Genomic DNA, 24,890 nt, shown 5'->3' on the forward strand with positions numbered 1-24,890 from the left:
CCGTATATTGTGTTCTGTATATTGATATATCGTATCCCGGTTTACAGCGCCCGCACAGGTAGTCTGGGCCGCCATCGGGCACGACGTGGAATTGCCTTGCGACATCACACCGGCGACACCGCGGGACACGATCAACATGGTCTTGTGGTTTAAGGACTCCCCTATACCACTTTACAGGTCAGTATTACTATAGAATAGAATAGAATAGAATAGTATAGAATAGAATAGAATTGATTATTAACAGGAAATCAGAGGTTTATATTTTTTTCATTTCTTTTATTAATTATAATTTGTCTTATACAAAAAATTCTGTAATTTTGGGGATATATGGATTATTAACATCTATTCTAAAATTTTACTCATTAGTAAGTCTTTTAAGCATTGATAAATAAATTAAATTATATATCAAATCTATAATCAAGCCCTCCGATACATGTATAAAAAGAAAACAACATTAATTTGATGTTTAATCGATTTTTTGCGAACAAATCAGCATTTATAAATTTTCTGCTACATTCCCTTGTAAAAATAAATCGTAAATTAATTGTAAGTGGCATTTCGCCCTAATTAAATCAAATAAACGACTTAATCAATGAGAAATCAATATATTTTTTTATCAATAAATAAGAATTTAAATAATATTATTAACCCTGTGTGAAAATTATTCACAATTATGATAAAATATAAATCACTACTATGTATTAACTTTATATTAAGAATATTGCAATATTTTCAAAAGTAATAAAATTGTGATTAAAATGTACTAGCAAAAATTATGCTATTTTAGGGTTTTTATTTTTTACTCGAAATTTCTCAATAATAAAAGTATTTTACGATTTTACAATCCTGATTAAATGCGCCAACGTTTGATGAAACTTGCACACACACTTTAGTACATTTCTTTTAAAGTTTACCGATTTTAAAAATTTGAAAATCATAGTTTAACAAAAAGTCATAATTCTCGAAAACTTGGTGCAATTGGGTAATTATTTTTCATTGTGGTTCTAAATGTTGTTCACGGTCATGATTTTGAAATTTTTAAACTCATAGTTTAACAAAGAGTCTTAGTTCTCGAAATCTTGGTGCAATTGGGTTATTATTTTTCATTGTGGTTTTAGAAATGTTGTTCACAGTCATGATTCCAAACTTTAAATGTACAAAATTAGTAAAAATTACCCAAAAAAATAAAAAATGGTCATAATTTCACAAAAGCTCTGGGTTGAATTTAAAGCTCATAATTTCCAAACAACTTGAGAAAAATCTTCTAATTTTTCTTCTAGAGTCTAGACAGTAAAGGCAATACTATCACCCCGTTTTGGTTTGACGTCAATGTCTGGGACACCTGTATTAGGGTGGTCCTAGTGCTAGGGGTAAGGACATTTTCGAATTTCCTTGCTATTAAGGGCTCAAATGGTTCCAAATTGATAAAAAACATTTATCTGAAAGCTTTAGTTCTTAATATTGTCTTTTAGATATATAATGGAGAAACTTTCGAAAATTTAAGAAATGTTTTTAAGTATAACTTAGCAACAAATGAATTAAAAGTGACAATTCGTGTCATTTTTATTGAAAATTCGATGCTTTGCAAAACAGGTTTTTTATAATTTGTTTTTTAGAGCGTCGAATTTTGAATAAAACTCATTCATTTGTTCTCTAAGTTATATTTAAAAAACATTTTTAAAATGTTTGAAAATTTTTTCATGCTCTTTTCATACAAAACTTTGATTGAATTGCGCACTGACAATATTAAGAGATAATATTACTAAAATTTTCAAATAATTGTTTTTTATCAATTTGGAACCATTTGAGCCCTTAGGAGTAAAATTTTGAAAATATCCACATTAAGGACCACCCTATATATATATATATATATATATATATATATATATATGTATATGTGTGTGTATGTATTATATTCAACGCATATAATCTTTTTTATTATATAAATATATTTCATTCCCATCGGAAATGTTCTGTACGAACACCAAACTCGTCCTCCTCGTGGCTGTCGCCCGGGTGGATTAGATTAACTCGCGGTCGCCTAGGATTTAGTGAGGCGCCCGAAGGCGCTACGAGGCGAGTCCGAATTTTGAGCGCCGCCACGAATTCGTATCTAATCCTTGTTGTATGGGATTCGGGCTGTCCATTGACGTGCTCATATCTCATTGCTGATGCAGAATATACACAATAATAACGATCGCGAATCCTCACGTTTACGACGGACCCATATATTGGGTTATGGTAGAACATACAAACATAGTAAGTATTACAAACAAACAGACACACAAACATATATTTTAATTAGAGCATTAGTGAATTTAAATTAGTATCTCATGAGTATATTATCAGATCCTTTTTATAGGTATTTTATTGTATAATGAACTTCACTTAACGAGTTACATACGACAGCTATTGAATTTTTAAAATCGGTTCAGTAGTTTTTGAGAAAACATCGACAAAAGTTATATTTATTCTCGTTGCTTCAAAATAATTGAATCTCATTTGAAACAATTTTTTATTATATTCGTATCCACTAAATTGATTTTTTGAGTTATCATATACAGTAAAACTCCAATTATCCGAATTAATGGGGACCGGGACCCATTCGGATAATCAAATATTCGGATAATCGGAGTTTTTTTTAAAAATTGCCATTGGAAAGAAAAAAAGTTACGTTTTGATATTGCACTATTTTTTCATTGAATTAAATGAAAGAAACATGACATTTTCACATGTTTTAAATATAAATAAAATGTACTTATGTACAAGTTTAGAAATAAAAATCATTGTTTTGTAAACATCTCCGTCAAATCAAAACAAACAATGCGCCTACACTGGCTTTGCTGGTGGAAGAATAATAGCGCACTTAGACTTTTTTTGGACAATTTTTTCTCTGAAAGTGATTCGGATAATCGGCGATTCGGATAATCGGCGATTCGGATAGTCGGAGTTCGGATAGTCGGAGTTCGGATAGTCGGAGTTCGGATAGTCGGAGTTCGGATAGTCGGAGTTCGGATAGTCGGAGTTCGGATAGTCGGAGTTCGGATAGTCGGAGTTCGAATAATTGGAATTCTACTGTATAGATATTTTAGAATGGCCCATCAATGATAATAATATATTCTAATGACAACAAATTTTCCGAAAGTCGTTTCACAAATGAGCGAAATTTCCAGAAGGTCAAGTATTTCAATTGCCTACTTATATCAATGCAAGGAATTTTAACCTAAATTGGCAACCTGTCTCAAGGATGTACTTCTAATGCTAGCAGACTGATATACGATTCAAACGATTCATCTAATTGATATGCAGTACTTTTATAAACAATATTTGAAACTAAATTAATAATATGTAAATGTTTAAATATATATTTACATATGTATATATATATATATATATATATATATATCAATATTCGACATATTAAATGGGGATACGTATGAGGAAATTTATCATTTCCACGGCTTAAGAGGGATAATCATTTTGCCGCACCCTTGGGCAAGGAAAACTTGAAGAAAAACTATTCTCAATTACCTGGGACAAGTTTGAAAACTACAACCCAACATAGAGATAAAAAATAACCATACCTATATAAGTACAAATTTTATTACTTTTGAAAATATTGCAATATTCTTAATATAGGGTTAATACATAGTAGTGATTTATATTTTATTATAATTGTGAATAATTTTCACACAGGGTTAATATTGTTATTTAAATTGCTATGTTATTAATAAAAAAATATATTGATTTCTCATTGGTTAAGTCGCTTATTTGATTTAATTAGGGCAAAATGCCACTTACAATTAATTTACAATTTATTATAGGTAAAAATTGACAGCCCGGAAGCACACAGTTTCAAGTCATTATTTTTAATTTTAATAGGAGTTTGCAAAATAATAGCTAAGTTATTCAACCAATTCGAAATACTAACTTCATGGGCACTTTTTGTACAAAAATCACACTGTATATAACCTTGATCTGTTATTTCTTGAGAAATATTCATTAGCGGAGTTGGAATAACTATTATTTTAATTTTCCTTTTAAAATTGCGAAAAGCTTATTCATAAGTTAAATACCTAAACCGTATATCGTTATTGAAAGAACTATTTTAATTATTAAAATATGCTTTTAATCTCTTTCTCTTTACAGATTAACTTATGGTTGAAATAGAAACTAATAGTAATTTTAACTAGAAAGAAAAAAAAATAGTTGAAAATTAATTATAAATGATGTAATGTTTATAATCAGATTTTTTCAAATGGCATTTCAAAAAAGGTTTAAATAACATAGTTTGAGTAATTTACACAAGTTGATACAAATTTATTTTTATGAGATTAATTCTTAAAAAAAATAATGTATATTTTGATTGACCATAAATGTATGCAAAAATTTAAGGAAAAAATAAGATTAATAAATAGAAAGTTATTGAAATCTACTTATTCATTGATATTTAATCTTATTGTCAAATTCGTCAAAATAAAAAATTAATATGATTATTATTTATTTGATTAGAAATTTTAATATGTACTAGGGATTATTTTTACAAAATATACACATATATAAAACGGAACACAATTTTGTGTATAGACACTTGTATGTCACCATAAAATGTATCAGACTAATATTTAATTAACAAATTTAATTAAAATTTATTTTTTACGATATAAAAACTCTGTTTATTCACATACGTTTTTATTTACACTGCATTTTGTGTATATTCATCATGTATAGAGCTTGTGATCAATTTCAAATATAATTAATATTTTTCTCAACAATGAAGTTGTAATTTTGAATCATTTTCATAGCAACAGAAGTTAAATCTGTATTATTATACAAGTTTGATGAATGTGAGGGATTCCTAAACAATTTCAAATATCGACATCTGGTTCAGACTTATTGCGTCTGGTACGATCTTAATTAAAATTATTTTCGTAACACTTCATCAGGTCTTTTAATGAATTATTAAAGAAAATTAATACGATATAGTATAATATTTAGGTTCTTTTATATAAATTTACCTAGAAATATATATATATATATATATATATATATATATATTTGTGTTGGTTCTAGATTCATTCTTCCAGACAATAACGTCGCTAGATTGAAATTGTGACAGAGAACATTTTAATAACGAAGCAAATTTCGTCTGTATAATTAACTTTGAATGTAATGAATTTGCGAAGATTTCTATTTGTATTAAGAAACAACTATAAATATCTAGATTTAATAAATATTCAGTTTGTTTTAACAAGTAAATATTCCAACAACTTGTTTGACGTAAATTGAATAGTGAATAATAATTCTGCCCCAGTTTTATTAAAGCATCAGAAATGGAAAAGTATTTGTACTGTTAAAATATTTTGAAATCAAAGAATGTTTTAAATATAAAATTGTACTATGTAGAATTGCAACAACTCGATAATTTAATATACAATGCCAGCGAAATTCAAAACGTGCACTTTTTAGAAAATATCGTGAGTGAATATATGCACATATAAATTTATGACTGCACAATTTAATTTAATATTTGATTTGATATAATTTAATTTAATCTATCCAAATATAAATTGAACAGTAAACCATTTAATTCAATAATTTACATATATTCTCAAAATTAGTTACTCTTTTTCTCTTTGTAAAGACAATTTTTTTTGGCTATATATATCATGGTCTTATATAACTTACTGAAATATTACTATCTTACGACAAATAGTTTAATTTTAAAAATTTATTGAAGTTTGATAGAATCGGTAGTTTTTTGAAGTTTGTTAATATTAAAATTAGACGATTTACTTGGTATAACGATAGAGTACTTGGTCTTAATGAACATACTAAACCATCAAAGTCCTATTTGTGAAAATTTGCTTTCACAAAATACTCCGAGTTAACATGTTCGTTTGTTTTCAATTATATGTAATATATGTAATCCACTCGAAATTCTTTTAATTACTCATAAATTAATTTATTTTTTACTGAATAAGTCTATTATTTACACATATCAGGAAGTTCATGTAACTTGCCTCAAGGCAAAATACCAATACCAACTAGTTAACTTTGTTTTCATGATTTTTTTTTCAGTTTGGATGCCAGAGGCGGACTGTCGCTCGACAAAGCGAACCATTCCGCTCTCGGTAGCGATTTGGGTAGAAGGGTATATTTTTTAGTAGGTGAGGGCCCCAAACAGGGCCGGGCGAGGCTGCAAGTTAAGAATATTCAGCCAGAAGATGGCGGTGTCTTCAGATGCAGAGTCGATTTTACTGACTCTCCAACTAGAAATTTTAAGGTCAACTTGACATTAATAGGTAAGATATAAAATAAATATATAGATATTATTTTTTATAAAAAAATTAAAAAATAATGCTTTTACGAAATTTGTTTATACTGTTAATTATCTATGGGTTCATTTGCGTTAAATTGTTGAAATAAGTTTTTTAATATCAATGTTAAGTATATCAATATTTATTTTTTATCAGTGCCGCCCTCAGAGCCAAGAATTTTCGACGACCAGGGCCGCGAATTAAGCAGTGTCGCTGGCCCTTTCAAAGAGGGTTCCGATTTATTTCTGTCCTGCCAAGTCACAGGAGGTAAATATTTTATTTAATTATATACTTATTAAATCTATATATTTAATACAATACTTACATCTGCCCATCTGCCAATATTTTTGGACTATCACATTTAACACTTTAGTGCATTTAAGCTCTTAAGCCGAGCTTTTATGAGACTGTTCATGGTAAATACGAGTTTACTGTACGATTTTACTATAATTATTAAAACATATAAATTTTTATGTATTTAAAAATATATTGTCTTTATCGGCAAGTGTAAATATGTTTTGAATGTAAATTTAGGTATTTTTAATATATGACATTAAAGTTTAATAAAAGTACTCGGAGCATTAACTTTATTTTATATCATATATGAAATGCAAAAGTCATATCTGTTTTTATGACCTGCGTTGCTAGGATGATTCTGCAATAATGGAAATACATCATAAACCACTTATTTTGTACTTTGATATATATATATATATATATATATATATATATATATATGTGTGTGTGTGTGTGGAGGGAGGGGTGTTTGTATCAGTGTTTTCATTATTTTATTTCTTGCTGAAACCTCAAAGGTAAAGATCGTTAAGCAAAGATGAAATAGTTTTTGTTCCTTACGTTTGATGGGATTTTTTGCGGCTATTGATTTCTTCAAATGACTATATATATATATATATATATATATATATATATATATATACATATATATTAGGGTGGTCTCTGATATGGACATTTTCAAAATTCTTTGCTCCCAAGGGCTCAAATGCTTCCAAATTGAGAAAAAAAAAATTTAAAAGTTTGAGCTCTTAATATCAACATTTATATAGTCCGCAATTTAAATAAAAGTTTTGTGTATTTATTATTAACATATGTCATTAAAAAAATTCTTACCCGATCTGTGATAGCACTAATTTTTAACACTTATAATTTTGATGACTATTTACTAATGATAATTTGAGTGTCAACATTACCAATTAAATAAATATTTTGCTGCAAAATCAATCTTGTTACCATGATGCATAGATATTTTGTTAAACAACCCACATGTATTTAATTAGAGGTCAAGTGTCATAATATTTGAGTTTACAAATGTTATCACAGATGGCACAAAAATTTACTCAATGACATATGTTAATAATTAATATACGAAACTTTTAGTTGAATTCCGGAATATCTAAATGTTGACATTTAAAGCTAAAACTTTTAGAGGATTGTTTTTTTTTAATTTGAGGAAGCATTTGAGCTCTTGGGAGCAAAGAAAATTCGAAAATGTCCATATTAAGGACCACCCTAATATATATGGAACACCCATATATATATAACAACTACGATTTTCCAAATTAGTCAGCTTTGAGAAGCCCTCCTCTAAAAAATATGCACTAAAATGTATTATCAAAAGTGCATACAGATCAGTATTGCAAATTTGTAAAATACTTGATAGATTTATAATGAAAAAATTGAGTGAAAAATGAAAACATCAAAATAACAAGCTCAAATCAATTTTGGCACTTCAAGAAACTTTGCCAAAAAAAACATAGTTTGAAAGTGAGTTTGAAGCACCGAAATTTTCAATGTTTCTTCATAAGATTATAATATTCTAACGATTGGTTTTCATCATTAACTTTTATAATCTAGCAAAATTTCATCAAATTTGCACCTGATTTGCTTGTCGATGTTCACTTCAGACCTGTGATTTTTCTGACAAAATTTCTTGAAACAGTATTGCAATGTGGCGATATACTCGTATATATACTATTTTGAGTGCATCATGTTTAAGATATTATTTTTTATTTAGATAGATATTTCAGATGCCTATCCATTTGCTCTATAGAAGAATCTATTTGCTCATATTTGTTTTATAAATAATATGCTGTCATATAAAATACAAGAATATAAATTCAAATGCACTTTGAATCTGAAACTCGGATTCTCGAATATCCTGAAATCGACTATAAACCGCCCTTTATTTACCATTAAACATTTACCCCGAGCAAAGTAATAATTCTAAATATTCGACGAGAATGGGACATTTTCAATATTTTAAGCAAACTTTACTGAAGGCAACAAAATCAATAAAATTTATTTGTCGGACTACGTTCAAATGAACGCAATTATGATGAACGTGGAAATTATAGAAAGAGTTGAATCGCAACCTGAGGCTGAATCCTTGTAACGAAACTAATGAATTAAAATGAAATGCATTTTAATTCTCATTACTGCAGTTTGCGATGAAACTTTTTGAAATTTAATACTATATCGGAGTAAAATATATGAAGTTCTGAATAATATGGAAAAACTTATGAAAACGGTTCAAAATTATGTTGAAATACATGTGCAGTAATAGAAACAGTGTTATACATATCACGTATGATGTCGACCACTAAAAATAATGATTTTCTTTCATTTTATTGAACACCAAAAATTTCTTAAACAAACTATGTGTTAGTGGCGTTTTGCCTTAAGAAAAACTGCAGGAATCTCCTGATACATGTTGACTGACTTCATAAATAACTAGTGGAGTGCATGGCATTGTGACTTAAGGCAAATTGCTGGAACTTCCCGTACCATAATTAAAAATCTTGGTATGGAACCCCAAAAAATTTACACAAAATGTGTACACATTATTAAAATCTCTATAAAATATCTGATAATTTGATGTACATCTGTCCAATAAATATTTGGACATTTGGACCGCCAAATTTTTTCACTTATTTTATTGAGCGTTCATAACCGCTGGACCGGCCTTCCCAAAAATTTAATCAATTCTTCATCTTGTCAATACAAATAAAATGTTTTTTGAATTATTAAAATCGGACTCCGTTCTTAATATCGTATTATTCAAATCGGTTGATCGGTGTTCCCTAAATCGTCGACGAAAATTTGTATCCGCACACACACACACACATACATCCATTTTTTCTAAGGTAACCAAAATTCTCAAAAACCTGAAACATAAGGATATATACAAATTTTCATTTTTGAATTTTTGCAATTACTATAACTTACCCTACGGGAAGTTAATGAAATTGAGAATTAGCTCAATTTTCAACTCTCTAACTGCTAAAATAAAATCAGGTTCTCACTAAAATTGTAATCAAATTGTATGATATTAATTATAGTATTATATCAATTATAGTGCACAATATAACGCGATTGTATGTCCTAAGAGCCCATTATTCTATAATTTTATGAATTTTTATATTACAACTATTATCATAGAACTCTAATATTTTAGGATATTTGTGTGCCCTATGAAATTCTATTTCCATGGTAACTTTTATTAAAAATACCAACAAAAATTTTGCAAACCGTCAGTTATGCAAAAACTGAATACTACACTTTATATACACATATCTTTGCTCAATTGCACTAATCAGGACAAATTCCATGTGATATCTTACAAACGGTTTTCAAAATTTTCAAAATTGTATCTTTTGCGAAAAGGTGGACCAAAAATGCAGAATTATTTTTAATTCTAAAGAAACGGCTCAGCTGATCATCTTGCCATAGTAACTAACCCGAGTTATTATCGAGCTACCCAAAATCGATTCAGACATTTTTAAGAAAAGTACATGTGTTTTCCATAGTAGGTCTCAAACGATTCAGAAGGACTTGAAACATTGAAAAAATATAAAATTAGTAACTCGGATTTTCTGGCAAAAGCATAAACTTCTTAGGGAAGTTAGAATAGTGAATAAATTCGCCTTTGGCATTTCGTATAATAGGATTTTATGTATATTTATAATGTATACGTATGATAGGACCTTATGTATATTTGTTATATAAATGTTTTTCAAATTTCTGCACTCTTGACAATTCCATGAGCTATTGACTCATAAATTTGTATCATCAAATACAATTCCAGCAGAATAGCATACTGGAGATGACAAGTTTTGATTTAAGTGCAAGAAGCTTCGAAAAGCTTTTGAAGAATTGCTCAATTTCTACGTGACTTTCTTGATATGAGTTATTTCTCGTAAAATGTTGAAATACTCATAGGTAGTATTGGGAAAATAAAATTCAGTTACTCTGATAATAAAAATATATGGCCAAAAGATTATGTTATGGTATGATAATTATCTAATTAGCTGATTGTGGGTTTTTATTGATTAAGTAGATTTTTTGTATATATCACAAAGTTTGTGCAAATGACTTACACCTAGTTCTCATATATTGTTTAATTAACTATTTTTTCTTCTCAGGACTTCCCCGTCCAGAAATAACCTGGTGGAGGGATGGCATTTTATTGGACGGAGTTGTAGATACTGACAAAAATGCTGATACTGCTGTTAATCAGCTTTTATTGAGGTCTATTGGCCGTGATATGTACGGGTCCAAATTAGAATGCAGGGCTCAAGGGTCATATCTGATACCTCCGGTTGTCAGGATAATACATCTCCGAATCTACTGTAAGAATTCAGCTATTTTATTAAGATTTTTTAGAAATTATTTTATTGTAGTAAAACATTGAGTTTTACTTACTTGTAATTAATTAAAGTTGTAGCTATGCTCGCCACATTGTTTAATTTGAAAAATCTATTTTAAATGTAAGAGTCAGATTATGGAATAAATATTGTTTTTATTTGATCAACTATTTGTACTATAATATTACTTTATATTTGATATTATAGAAACTATACAGAAATATAATGCATTATGTGCAAGGTCAAAGTTTGCAATAGCAATAATTTGAAGAAATAATAAAGATAGTGCTTGATTGAAAAAAAAACTTCATACTATGATTTTAGCAAAATTGTACATAATTTATACCATGGACTTTGGAATAAAATTAAAAATCAATGCTATCCAAATAATATTACAAAATCTCTTGATACTACTATTATTCACATTAGCAACTCTGTTTTTAATTTTGTTAAAACCACTTGTTTTTTGGTATACTATTATTCATATTTTTATAAGATATTCTGTAATTATTTTATTTCAAATATTGTTAATATTTTTATTATTTTTTTTAGTAAAACCACTAAAAGTTAAAATTGTGTCTGGTGACGAACTACTGTCTGCCGGAACAACTCAACATATTCGTTGTGAAAGTTGGGGATCTGTTCCTCCTGCCAAGGTAATAATATTGTTGTTAGTAATATTTCAGTGTAATATTTAAAAATAAAATTCTAGTTTTTGTATATTTTTTCTGTTTTCTATTTATGAAAGAACTGTAGAAATGTATTAGAATTAAAATCAATAATTCCCTTTTTCCTCAGATAACTTGGCTTTTGAACAGTGAACCAGTACAAAGCACTTCTTCGACGATATCTCCATATGATAGTGTAACTCATACGACTCTAGGAAAAAATTCCACAACTTCAATTTTGAAATTAAACGTAGTTGCTCAAGACGGTGGCAAAAAGTTGACCTGCAGGGCTTCAAATCCTTGGTTCAATGGAGCAATTATAGAAGATACCAGGACCATAGTTGTCGCATGTAAATAACATTTACTAGTTTAGTTTAGATACAGGTCAATAAAAACTCAATTAATAGAATGTGATTCAATTTCTGGAGATACCCAAATCTTCGAATTTTTGTATATACATAGACATTTCATGTCCTAATTGTTACTTGTTTTAATAAATATTGTGTCATGGATAACAATAAGTTTAATTGATTAACTAGATGCGCCAATAGTAAGTCTGCAATTGACGGATAGCAAAGTAAGACAAGGAGAGTCCTTAGACCCAATGAGACCTCAACCATTGTTGGTAGAAGGTGGATATGCAGAATTACATTGTCAAACCCAAGCTCATCCACCTGTCCATACATATGTATGGTTTAAAGATGTAAGTCTTATTAGTACTATTGTTTAAATTAACTATATTTAAAGGTTTGTTCTGTAATCTGGATCATACTATCTTAGAACGGTGTACTTATTCCGGAAAAGGTTGGAATGTTTTCCGATAAATCCATTTTAAGGATTCCATCAGTTGGCAAAGAAACCGCCGGCGTTTACGTTTGTGGGGCTACAAATTCCGAAGGTGATGCTAGAAGTGCACCAGTTACAGTGAAAGTACAATGTAAGGACAATATCTGTTTTAATAAAAATATGGCAAGTTTTGGTTTATATTTGATTTTTATTTTTGTAGATTCTCCGCGTTGTAAAAGTGGATTTGAAGAAAAAAGCGTCGGTGCTTTGAGAAATGGTACTTTAACAGTTCGTTGTGAAATTGAAGCTGATCCGTTGGATGATTCAGTAAAATTCAGTTGGACTTATAATAACACTAAGGATGTGCTCCCGGTAAGTCTTAGAATATGGAAAAAAATCGATCAGTTTTGTAGAACTTAATATTACAATGTTCCAATATTACAAGATCGATTTTATTTTTTTAGGTTCCCAGTTCAAGAGTGTCTTCCTTAGGAGGAATTTCACAGCTTCAGTATACTCCTGTATCAAATAATGATTTTGGTACTTTGGCTTGCTGGGCTAGCAACAGGGCTGGACGTCAAAAAATTCCATGTCTTTTCCACGTTGTTCCAGCAAGTACGGAAAATTATTCATTCAAGTTGTGATATCATTACCTACTATAATAATATACCTACTTTTATAGAAGTGCCGCAACCTCCAGGAAATTGTATCTTATCCGAGCAAACTGGATCTTTGGATTTAACTTGCACTCCAGGATTTGACGGTGGTCTTCATCAGCATTTTCTGTTAGAAGTTATATCTGCTGCAAACACTGAAGGGATGTCAGCATCATCTTCCTCGTCGTTATCAACAGTTACTACTAGGAGACATCCAGCGGACGCCGATAATGAAATTTCAACGATGAATGATCAGGTGAACTTTCTGAATATAATTAATGGTATATTTCTAAATGTAAGCCAAAATTTTAAATATAAAATAAAAAAAACTGTTATTAATGTAGAGTGAAACGCCAGCATTATACCGGATGACTGAGACGGACCCACACTTCCGAGTACGTGGTCTTCTTCCAGGAAGAGATTACCAATTACTGGTCTGGGCAGTTAATGCACAGGGTCGAAGTGAACCACCTGTAATAATAGAAAGAGTGCGAGTTGCTTTGCCAATGAGCCACGTTGGGGCTCTTTCTGAAGGTCCTAGTGATGTTGGCCAAACTTTACCTGCCAACACTGGTCAGGCAACTAATGGTGCAGGAAATATTATCAGTGGCGGCGGTAAAGCATCACATAAATCGGTTGCAGTGGTGAGTTTGGCGTTAGACAAATTTTGAAAAACAAAGCTTGCAATTTCAATCGGCTGTAAAAATTAAAGTTATGGAATTAATATATGATATACAATTTTCTTATTTTTGTACAAATAACTTTTGTTCATATCCACATTTTACTTATTTTTTACTGACTATCGCTGATTTTTACAGATTCTAGGGGCCTTGATCAGTGCTGCTGGCCTTATACTATCTGCAATACTTTTTGCAACTATATTGGTTGTTTGCAAGAAACGAAATGTTGCCAACGAAGAAATTCGAATTCCTGAAGAGCAACTACAATCCAGTTCTAGGTAAAGTTTTACAGTCTAAAAATATTAAACAAATAGGATTATTATTTCATACTTGATGTTGCTTTAGGCCACGAACTGAAGGCCCGTCAATGTACAGCGGCGAAATGGAATCGTCCAGTGCCGAATTGGATTATCCTATACACAGAAAACCTGCAGAAATTACTATTACACCGCTCAGAAACAGCAGAGCTAGTAGACAATTACCCGATAGCATAGTTCGATTTTCACAACCTTCAATGAATGGTGAGATTCAATTAATTGATTAAGTACAATTAAACAAAAAAATTAAAATCTTACCAGTATTATCAAAATAAATCATAATTGTATAATAGGCTTAGCTGGAAATTAATCATGATCTTACAATTCCTACATATGAAAATATTAATATTATAGGCTATTAATATCAATATCTTTGACTTCAGAATTTTTGTTTCAGAACCTGATCTAATCCTAGCTCGAAGCGTTGATCCTGGTTTCGTTAGGACATGACCTTAAAAAAATTGTCTATCGGATTTTTGTTATATTCTTTAATAGTTTCAAATGCTTGAAATATGTGTATCAAAAACAAAAATTATATTTTTTAATTATTATTATTACTATGTAATAAAAAAAATTCCATACTTATAAATAAAATAATAAATGATTATATATAAATTAAATAAATATACGGTATTTGTAAAAATTACTTTTCTATAAATATTTTTCTTAGGTTAAGGCACATTATAGTATATAAGTGAGCTTTAGAACTTTAGCAAGAATTAAAATTAAAATCTGAATTATTTTCGATATACAAAAAAGTTTCTTTGAAATAAAAAATTTTGCAATATTTTTTCGATTTCTAATTATCCCTATCAATAGGAATCGAATGTTTTTTGAACCATTCAAATCGGTTGATCCGTGCGCCCGAAAACTTGAACGAAAAAATGCGGACACACAAAACACACACACATAATACATATATTCATTTTTTCTGAGGTATGCCAAAATGTTCAGAAACCTTCAGAACGTCGAGAAATGCAAAAATTTTCAATTTCGATTTTTGGACGATTACAATAACTTACCCTGCGGGTAGTTAAAAAAAACTTTTTGTTTAAATTCCTACACTAGAAGGAAGTAAGATGGGGTAAGATTTATATACCACATAAAAATAAATCGAACAAAACAATCGTGCAAAATTAAAATCGCATAAAACCATTTAATAAAATCACACAAAAACTGATTTTATTAACTTTCCGTAGGGTTATAGTAATCGCAAAAAAAAATCGAAAATGAAAACTTTTGCCTATCTTTACATTTCAAAACACGGGAAGTTCCAGCAATTTTCCTTAAAGCACGATGCCATGCACTGCTAGTTGATTGTATTGGTCGTATTGATTGAAAAAAGTAAGGATCGCTAAAAAGGCGATCACGTGTATTACGAATAGAATTTTCAAATAGTGTGTTTCAAATTACAGAAATTTCGAGATCAAGGTAAGCCTCATCGTCAGTGTAATTTTAAAACTGTAAAAATTATATATTAACAGTTTATTCAATATTCTAATATAAATTATATTTAATTTTTAAAACAAAAACACATTCTCTTACAATGTAATACAGTACGCTATTACAAGTACTTCATATTTAATTCATATTTAGCAGTAACTTCATATTTAACATTTAATATTTGTTCCAAAATTCTATTAATACTTATATATATGTATATATATATATATATATATATATATAACCAAAATACTTTTAATTTTATTTTATAATTATATATAAAAACGCACAAATTAATAAGACGCAAATACAAATAAAAACATGGTTAATAGAAATAATGCTTCACAATCAAATCAAATATATAAATCAAACAGAACTAGATGCAAATATGTAATAATTTCGACCACCTCACCACGAAGGTTGAATTCAGACTGTTTGTGAGGTACAAACCTTTCGTATTGCACCCTCTATGGTTCTGAACCCGAAACTATTCAATTAGATAACAATTTTTGAATTTTAGCATCATCTGGTAACAATTCATAGTTTTGTCCCTTTCTGACCCCAATATAAAAGGTGCGTAATTTCCAACAAAAATCATTCTGCATTTTGAGCTCGCTTGGTGTACACTACAGTCAGTGGTAAGTCTTTTAAAAATATTTATGTATTATGTAATAGTTTCGTGCATTCAGTTTCAAATACGAAATACGTGTCATGGAATTTGTTTTGGTTGATTCGATTTGACTTGATCGTAAATAAATTGAAGTAAATATTCGTATATTTAATATTAAACGATTTACGTTACATTTTCTAATTCATTATATTTGTGCTGAAGAGTCGCCTTAGTGTTTATTGTTGTGAAAATATTTAATTTTTGCCTTTGAGTTAACATAAATAATTTAATGCAATCTTTAGATTATAAAATTTAAATATAATTAAATAATATTAAATTTTAATATAAATCTTATGTTTCAAATATTTACAATTGACTGCATTAGTTTTATTTTCTAATGTTCTTGTTTCAGATTTCACACAGTGTTTTGCACAGTGGCGGATTGCTTTGGGGATTTATTGTGCATGATTTTTTTATTCAATCACATTCACAATTTTTAATTATTTTTTATAATTTTTTTTAATTATAATTTTGAGTTATTTGCATCCACATTTTAATTTTTGAAGTAAAACTTCTTTAGGCGCGATATGGGTGTAAAAATTTTTAGGCGCGACACGGGTGTAAATCCGTACAAATGCAACGAAAATGCCAACGTGTAGTTGAACACTACGACGCCCTAAGCGCTGATGTCGCGAGTATCCACTCCCGTCATGTCATGCGTAAGTCGAGCGCTAAACCCGCTAAACCCTATATGAACTTGCATTAATTGAATCACGTTTTTTTTTACAAAAGAAGAGGTTGCTGTATTATGTCCTCATGGAATAAGACTTTTCTTAGAGAATAAATGTGCCATGGAATATAATAAATTTATATTGAATCTCGTTGAAGACAAAATAATATCTACTGCCACGGATATTTATGTAGGTTGCCATGCGACAGATCAACAATCATACATTCGTCAGCAGTTTCAAAAAAATCGGTTATTGATACCGGGGCTTTGCCGTATGAAATAATTTTAGTTCTGAATAAATTTTACATAATAACAACTAATATTGATGTAAGTGATGGCTTAGCTAATGGTTGTGTGGGAAAATTAGTGTACATAGAACGTGGCGATAATGATGAACTTCTACGTTTATGGTTTGAATTTCCCGGTAAGATAGGTAACAAAATTAGGAAGAAAGCTTCACATCATATTCAAACTCTTAATATCAGTAGGACAGCTGTGCCGATGCTCAGGAGATCTTATTATTATTGATGTTATATGATTATTAAAAGATGATTTTTAAAATTCAAATATGATGTTTTTTTTATTTTTATCTTAATTGCCTACTCATACAATATTAAAAGTTTTACTTCAATCGCGTGTGATCCTTACGCGCACTCTTTTTTTTTTTTTTTTTGTTCGTGCGAAGACTTATTCGTAATTTTAATATTGTTTGAAACGATTTCCGCGTTTAAATGTGTTCCCGTCGCCTACCCCCCACGGCAGGTTCAAGTAATTCGCGTTTCGTTAATAAATTAATTAGATATATTTTTTCATTCGGTGTATGGATTCTTGCGATGTTTTTCCCAGAAGCAACGCAACCCCATACACTTTAATTTATAATTAGTAATATGTGTACCTATAATGTACAATGTTTAATTTTTTGGAATTATTTTATTAGTAGCATCGATGTAAATAACTCGTCTAAAAATTTAAAAACTTTGGTAAATAAATTACTTGTTTGTATTTTGACTGATTTTTCTGCTGTAATGCAATGAACATATTTTAATTAAAAAATTTAAATTTGTTGTGATTGCACAATAAGTCTCCTAACCGGAGAAACGTTAAAGACGTACTGTTTGAAGTTAAAAAAAAGGTATGATGATACAAAACCCTAAATTATGTAAAAAAAATAATAAAATTAACATTTATTTTAGAGCCTCAACTAAAGGTACCAGGAGTTTGAATACTACAACGAGCAGGAGAGCATGTGTACCGATATGATGTACCACAGCACTGGAATGAATACGGGCAGGCTACCAAATAGTATTTGTAAGTCTTTGTCTATTTCATTTGTTTCAAGTCACTTTTCATTTCAGTGTTACAGGAGTTAATTTCTCACCGCGACGGCAAGCACCAGGACTGCCAGATGACCGCCAGGAGATCGTGGTGGATTGAAAGGGTTGAGGGTACCCTTTTTGGGGTGCAATGAATGCTATTTGGTACATTTTAGCATTGCATTTGCCAATATACAGGGTTGACCTTAGCGCCCCAATCTGACTTTTAGTAAAAACCGGTAATTATCTGTAGAGTGCGTAACTACACGAATGAAATAGCATCTATACTTATTAACTTATTTAATATTACCTAATTGTGTTCGTCGTAGGTGCGAAGATATGACAGTATTTTTGTAGCCATGTCTTAAGTCTAAATTCTGATATACTATTGTTTTGGTTGATCACGAAGCTTGAAATTATAGATGTGTATGATACGGCGTGATGGCAAAGGGAATCGCTTACAATCGGAGAACTCTCACTTTTTCTGGATTGTGTTCTTCGCCCATGGAACAACACACGCACCATTATACACTAACTGCCAGGAGGCTTGCGTCCTACTGACTCGATTGACTACCTCAAAAGACTGATACTTAAAAAATGATTGCGACTTTGTAACGACAGCATGCAATCTTTCCAAAGTGTTGCACAACCTTTAGTGCAAACTACATCCGTCACCCGCCTATATGGTTCCTGTCGTATGAGGTCCAGAGTCGCAAGTGTTTGCGTTCTATAAAGCCATCGTACATCATTTCCAGGGAGTTGCACAACCCTTAGTGCAAACTAAATCACCTCCTGCCTATAAGGTTCCTATAGTATGAGGTCCGGAGTCGCGATCGTTTTTTAATATTAGTCCTCTTAGGTGGTCAATCCAGTACGTAGCACACAGGCCACCCTCACTTAGTTAGTGCATAGTGATGGTATGTTGTACCAGGAAAAAGGAACACGATCTCGAAAAATCCGAGTTTTTCGATTTTAAGCTTTCCTCTTCGTAATTACGCCGCTCTATACATTTTTAATTGTTTCTAGCTTTATAATTATACCCAATCATTAGTACATTCGAATTTAGGCTTCAGGCATCACTATACATGAGTGCAGTCAAGCTCTCGGATCTATAAACATAACTCGGTAACAATAAATAATTTGATAAGTAGATTCTGTTTTAGTCGTGTAGTTAGTTAAAATCTCCACTGAAAACTGCAGGTTTTGTTGAATCGAATTAGGGCGCTAAGTTAAACCCTTCATATTGGGGAGTGAGATGCTAAACATACCAAATAGCAATTATTATACTCTAACAAGAGTACCCTTAACCCTTTCAGTTCACCTCCATATGGATATGTACAGGTTTTCTCGTATTCATAAGTTAATATTAAGAAATTAGTCCTTAGTTAGATATAAGTATATAATATTTTTATTTGTTACCGGGGCCCCGTTTGTATGTTCGTCCCTATTTTTAGGGGCACTTGTGTTTTTTTGTTTCTCATTTCAGATATCTTTCCAAAAAATTGCTTACCAAGCATACGGGTACTACCAAAAAACCTCTACCGAATAGAAAGATATGTGCAAGCGAGTACCAACCACAACCCATAGAAGAAAATTGGTCAGACTAATCGATGTACCAAGACACTAAAATTATTGGCATACTGCTAAGTAATATGTATAAATCATTTTTCTTTATATTTTTTAAACCACTTTTTATTTCAGGATTACATAATTAATTTCTTTTCGCACCACAAAGCACCAGCACTTCCAAATAACTGCCAGGAGGATATGCATATGTAGAGGTTTTTATCGTATTATTGTTAATTAGACCTTAGTTATAACCATATATATTCTTTTATTAATATAACCGGGGCCCCGTTTGTAAGTTCGTCCCTATTAGGGGCACTTGTGTTTTTTTTTTCATTTCAGATGTCTTTCCAAGAAAACATTGTATTGTAGGTCTTACCAAGATATACACGAACCACCAAAAGACCACTACCGAATTAAAGGATATATGCAGGTGGGTATCAAGAATAACTTCTACGACCCATACGAATAAATGTGATAAAATTCTATGTTTACCTCTTTTTAGGTCTTACACGAGATTTGAAATAGAAAATGGTATACTCAAAATCAACTAGCACCACTACACGCCTACAACCCCTACAACTGAATTGGAAGATATGACATATTAATCAAAAGGGAAATTAACTGTGAGATAAGACTTTTTATTATTATTGTATAGTTATAATATTATATTATTGTATTATAGTAATATTTAGTTAATATCAGGTTAGGGGGCGTTTTGACATTAAAATCTTTGGTCGTACTTTTTTTGGGGTTGTTTGCGTGCTTTTATTCAGAGCTCAAAAGGGTGGCGTCGTGAAAGAACCTTTCTTACATTTTTCGCGCTTTTCTTCACATTAATCAATTAATAATTACAAATCACAAAATGATTTGTCCTTAAACTTCATAGGCTGGGAACCTATGAAGTTTTTTTTTCCAAGTGTTTACATGGTGGATCTGGGGGGTACATCATGTAAATGCTCTTTTTTTTATAAATTTACAATCACCGCTAAAATATTAAAGTACACATTTTATATTCATTTTTTTCTTCTTCGCCACGAGAGGTTCTTTCATTTTTAAAAACCGAAATTTTTAGGTACATTTAGCTCATTTCGCGGGGGTTCTATTCGCGTTATATTCGGGTCAGTTAGGTATAATTAGTTTATAAGTTAGTTTAAGTGGATTAGGGCTGCACAAATCGATACTTAGTAGTATTTACACTATATCCATTTCCATCTGAAATGTTAGAAACGTAAATATGAATAGAAGTATCTATTTCTGTGGCGACACCACATTAAAAAAAACGCGCCGAGCAACTTCACCTCATGGGTGGTGCGGAAGCAAGTTGCATCTTAATTAAGTACATATAGTTATAAAAATTAAAATATTTACATAATTATGTTAATTAATATACATAAATGTATCAATATATGTGTACATATCACTGATAATTACAAAGTAATATCGATATATCTTAAAATAAAAAATTTCAAAATAATCTTTGCTTTTTAATATGTCGTTAAAGTTTTTTTAATTTTTTTTTTGGCATTTTATAAAGAATTATTATATACTTTCAGAAAGAATATCATCAATAATTATTAATTTTGAATTTGTTGAAAAAATACTATATAAATACTACTAGGCGAAGAGATATGATGGTTTTTGATAAAATATATTTGATCAAAAATCATGCATCTCTTAGCATTGTAGTATCTATAGTTTTGTTTCAGCATCTAATTCAAATCAACAACTATTATTCTTTTTAAAAGCATCTAATAATTATTATTCTTTTGAAAAAAAAAACCTGAGTGTGAAAGATAATTCATAATTTCATTAATATATTTGTTATTATTTTTAAAGCCAGCCTAATAAATAAAACTAATGGGGCGCATGGTATCGTACCTTAAGACAAATTGCTGGAACTTCCCGTACCAATTTTTTTTTTAAGATTAACATTTTTGAGAAAAAAATTACTTTGAATTTTTGACCAAAATTTACTTTTTTTTAAGAAATGTTTTTGGATGATTTTTTAAACTAAAACATCTGGTGTAAACGTCTCCGTAAAATTGTAAAATATTATTACATACAACGGTCAGGAAAATTTTGTTAATCCCATAAATAGGGAACGATCTTGCCCAGGTTCGACGGCTCATGTAATTAGGTTATAAAATAAGATTGTAAAATGTATTCCGTCGGGCCTGGAATTCAAAAAAATAGTTAGTCTAGCGTTAGCAGTCAAAGGAGAAGGAAGTTTGTAAAATAGTATAAAATAAAATTAAGTTGAATATAAGAGAAGTTTCATTTTCTAAAACAATCATCGTGGGGATTTTGCATTTCGTCGATTAATACAAATTACAGTCCACTATCGAAGCATCATCAACGACGTCATGTAAATCGCTCCAGTTTTCTTTATTTTGAAATATTTGGAAAATTATGAACTTTTTTTTCAAAGCAATCGTACTGCTTTAACTGCATAAAGACGGTTAGAACTATTCTACGTAGAATAGTGTATATATGTAAATTATAATTTACCAATATACTATTCTAGGGTCAATAATAATTCTTATTAAATGCGTTTACAAATATTTTGTTATTTAAATTTAAATGAAACTTTTTTGAAACAATTTTCAGTTTGATATGTTAAAAACAATCAATATATTTATAAATTGTACATACATTAAATACATTATAATTAATCTATTGATGCGAGAAAGTCGACAAAAAAAATAAAATTTACCTTAGATCGCGTTTGGATGAATTCAGCAGCATCGCTGTTTCTGTTTATTAATAAATCCTTTTTTATTCATGTCTTCAAGTAACTTAAATAAATTTCATATCTGACAATAAGCAATATAATATTTAAATATTAAAATCTATTAAAATTTATTCCTTTTTTCTTTTAAAAAAATATTTAATTTGTTTTCAACTATATAATATTGACCAGTAAAACATTAAATTCAGAGATCAATTATTTATTATATACATATATTAATATTTTATACAATTTAAATTAAATAAGTCACATTTCATCATTATGAAGATCATTATCTATTAATGCTTGCCTTTCATGTATTTTCAGATGACTACGCAACACATGTGATTGTGTGAAACCTTTTCCACAGATTTCGCATTTATATTTACGTTCCCCTGTATGAACAACCATATGTTGCTTGACATGTTTAGAAGTTAAAAATCGTTTACCACATTCTGTACAAGAATAATTGCGAATACCAGAATGTTTAAGCTTATGTTTAACTAGCTCACCACTAGATTTAAAAGCCATCTCACAATCTTCACAAGCAAAAGGTTTTCACCTGTATGAAACCTTATATGAATGCGAAGCTTATTGGCATCAGGAAAACCTTTAGAGCATATCTCACAAATATGTTTGTCATAAACAGTATGATGTGTCCTTATATGACTAAATCTTGATGCCCAAGTAACAAATTTTTTATCACAGTGTTGACAAGCATATTTTAACACACCAATATGAGTGCTTTTATGAACATTAAGATTAGTAGCTGACTTATATGTCTTATTGCATATAGTGCATTTATAAGGACGCAAGTTTGTATGCGTTGTAAAATGTTCTCTCAAGGCACTATTAGATTTGCTGACATGTCCACACTGTGGACATAAATGCAAGTTATGGATCTTTGCATGTTTTTTATATTCAGCTTTGTTAGGAAAGAACAACTGGCACTTTCGACAAGCAGGTTTACGAGGTGATGTTTCTGATTTTTCTGAACCAGACCGTAATTGAGAATTTTTACTGTGATATTTATTCCAATGAACTTTATATTTGTTCTATTGGTGAAAAACATTTGGCACTTGTGACACCTGGGCTGTCGAAAAGAATTTTGTGAAGAAGAGTCAGGAATGTCTACAAAACTATTCAAATCTGGTGAACATTGAAGAAAGTTTATGCGATCATTTAATCTTGAATTTTGTTGTGAATTATCAAGACGATCTTGCAACATTGGGCTCGTTTGGTCTTCAGACTTTTCTATTTCTGTTTCAGAATTTTGTGGAAAAACTAGTTCCTGGCATTCATAATTATGATCTTGATCTTTCTCTGCAAATGATTCATTCTCAGCGGTTGGTTCATCTATGGCTTCAATTTTTTTTGAATGATTTGAATTTGTTTGTACTTGCCTTCGATGATTTTTTTGCCAATGCTTTTTATATTCTGCTCTATCAGAAAATGATAATTGACATTGATGACATTGTGGTTTATGGGATGATTTTGGAATGCATGAACCAAGTTCTGCAGAAATAATATTGAAACTATTTAAATCTACTGAGCTTGAAAACTTTATATAATCATCAATATCCTCGTTGTCATCAGTATTTGAGGAAATAGGTACCTGTTCATTTTTATATTCTGTTTCATCATCATTATCTTGAACCAAATCAAACTTTAAATAAGATTCTTCTTCATTTATTGTAGAAACTCGGTTTCATTAATATTATAATTTAAATCATTTACATCGTCGCTTAATAAATCTGTACTTTCAGTTAAACTATCCAATTGCTCGATTGATTGCCTACATTTCATCCAGAAGCTATAAGATTCAATTAGTTCACTGAAACAACCATTACAAATATGTTTCGGGTAAGGGTCGTCATAAGATACATCAAGGGCTGTGCAAGAGAGAAACATATTCAATAAATCATTCTGTTGTTGTGAAGAACATAATTCTTCTGCTGGAAATAACGATTGCATTTCTTCATCTTGAGTTAAACAAGCACGACATGTGTTGTTTCCCAAAACAAAAACCGAAAAATTTCGATGAAGGTCTGATGAGTAGTATTCTAGTTCAAAGGGTAGGCTGTCTGTCATAATGCTACTACTATCCATTAATTCACATTTATTAAAACTAACAGATAAATTAACGTAGCAAAACTTATTGTAAATTGATTAAACTATGTTTATAAACACTCTCTTTAACCTAAAATTCGAAATGTCAAATTTGTATACGCAGCTAACTTCTCCTAAGATGACAGAGGGATGACAATTTTTCAAAGTTGGCAGCGATTGCCATCATTTGATATTTTTATCTAAATATTGTGATTAAGTCAATTCTTACACATTTCGGCAAATTCATGCAACATGCCTTAAGGCTAATTACCACTTTCAACTATAGTTTATTAAAAAGAT

General features: G+C 30.1%; 2 protein-coding genes across 2 annotated transcripts in view; one reads left to right on the plus strand and one right to left on the minus strand.

Moving 5' to 3' along the window:
* The window catches only part of LOC113380256 (hemicentin-2-like), a 265,144-nt gene extending 250,606 nt beyond the window's left edge, over positions 1-14,538 (plus strand). The window contains exons 2-16 of the mRNA XM_026619616.1: positions 48-177; positions 6,082-6,305; positions 6,477-6,587; positions 10,760-10,966; positions 11,534-11,637; positions 11,780-11,999; positions 12,189-12,352; positions 12,430-12,586; positions 12,656-12,807; positions 12,900-13,050; positions 13,118-13,347; positions 13,436-13,735; positions 13,910-14,049; positions 14,117-14,292; positions 14,486-14,538. Of these exons, the coding sequence (XP_026475401.1) occupies positions 48-177; positions 6,082-6,305; positions 6,477-6,587; positions 10,760-10,966; positions 11,534-11,637; positions 11,780-11,999; positions 12,189-12,352; positions 12,430-12,586; positions 12,656-12,807; positions 12,900-13,050; positions 13,118-13,347; positions 13,436-13,735; positions 13,910-14,049; positions 14,117-14,292; positions 14,486-14,538 (2,519 nt within the window). The remainder of the gene's footprint in view (positions 1-47; positions 178-6,081; positions 6,306-6,476; positions 6,588-10,759; positions 10,967-11,533; positions 11,638-11,779; positions 12,000-12,188; positions 12,353-12,429; positions 12,587-12,655; positions 12,808-12,899; positions 13,051-13,117; positions 13,348-13,435; positions 13,736-13,909; positions 14,050-14,116; positions 14,293-14,485) is intronic.
* An 8,210-nt stretch (positions 14,539-22,748) lies between these two features.
* Positions 22,749-24,572, minus strand: LOC113380266 (zinc finger protein 260-like). Its single transcript, XM_026619625.1, has 4 exons — positions 24,219-24,572; positions 23,570-24,147; positions 23,044-23,501; positions 22,749-22,936 (listed from the first exon to the last, which is right to left on the minus strand). The coding sequence occupies exons 1-4, from the start codon at positions 24,570-24,572 to the stop codon at positions 22,749-22,751; spliced, it is 1,578 nt and encodes a 525-aa protein (XP_026475410.1).
* Positions 24,573-24,890: the final 318 nt, after the last annotated feature.

Source organism: Ctenocephalides felis, unplaced genomic scaffold (genome assembly GCF_003426905.1).
Source record: "Ctenocephalides felis isolate EL2017-DRISC unplaced genomic scaffold, ASM342690v1 CF-g0.4_SCAFFOLD_00845, whole genome shotgun sequence".
In the NCBI taxonomy this organism is placed as follows: Eukaryota; Metazoa; Arthropoda; class Insecta; order Siphonaptera; family Pulicidae; genus Ctenocephalides; species Ctenocephalides felis.

Bases quoted from the DNA above. Each gene is read 5' to 3' on its own strand.
- LOC113380266 (XM_026619625.1), bottom strand. From the start codon at position 24,572: ATGACAGACAGCCTACCCTTTGAACTAGAATACTACTCATCAGACCTT. The intron at 23,502-23,569 runs GTGTCACAAGTG...TAAATATCACAG, and splicing joins AATTCTTTTCGACAGCCCAG to TAAAAATTCTCAATTACGGT. The intron at 22,937-23,043 runs GTGAAAACCTTT...ATTCTTGTACAG, and splicing joins TCATATAAGGTTTCATACAG to AATGTGGTAAACGATTTTTA.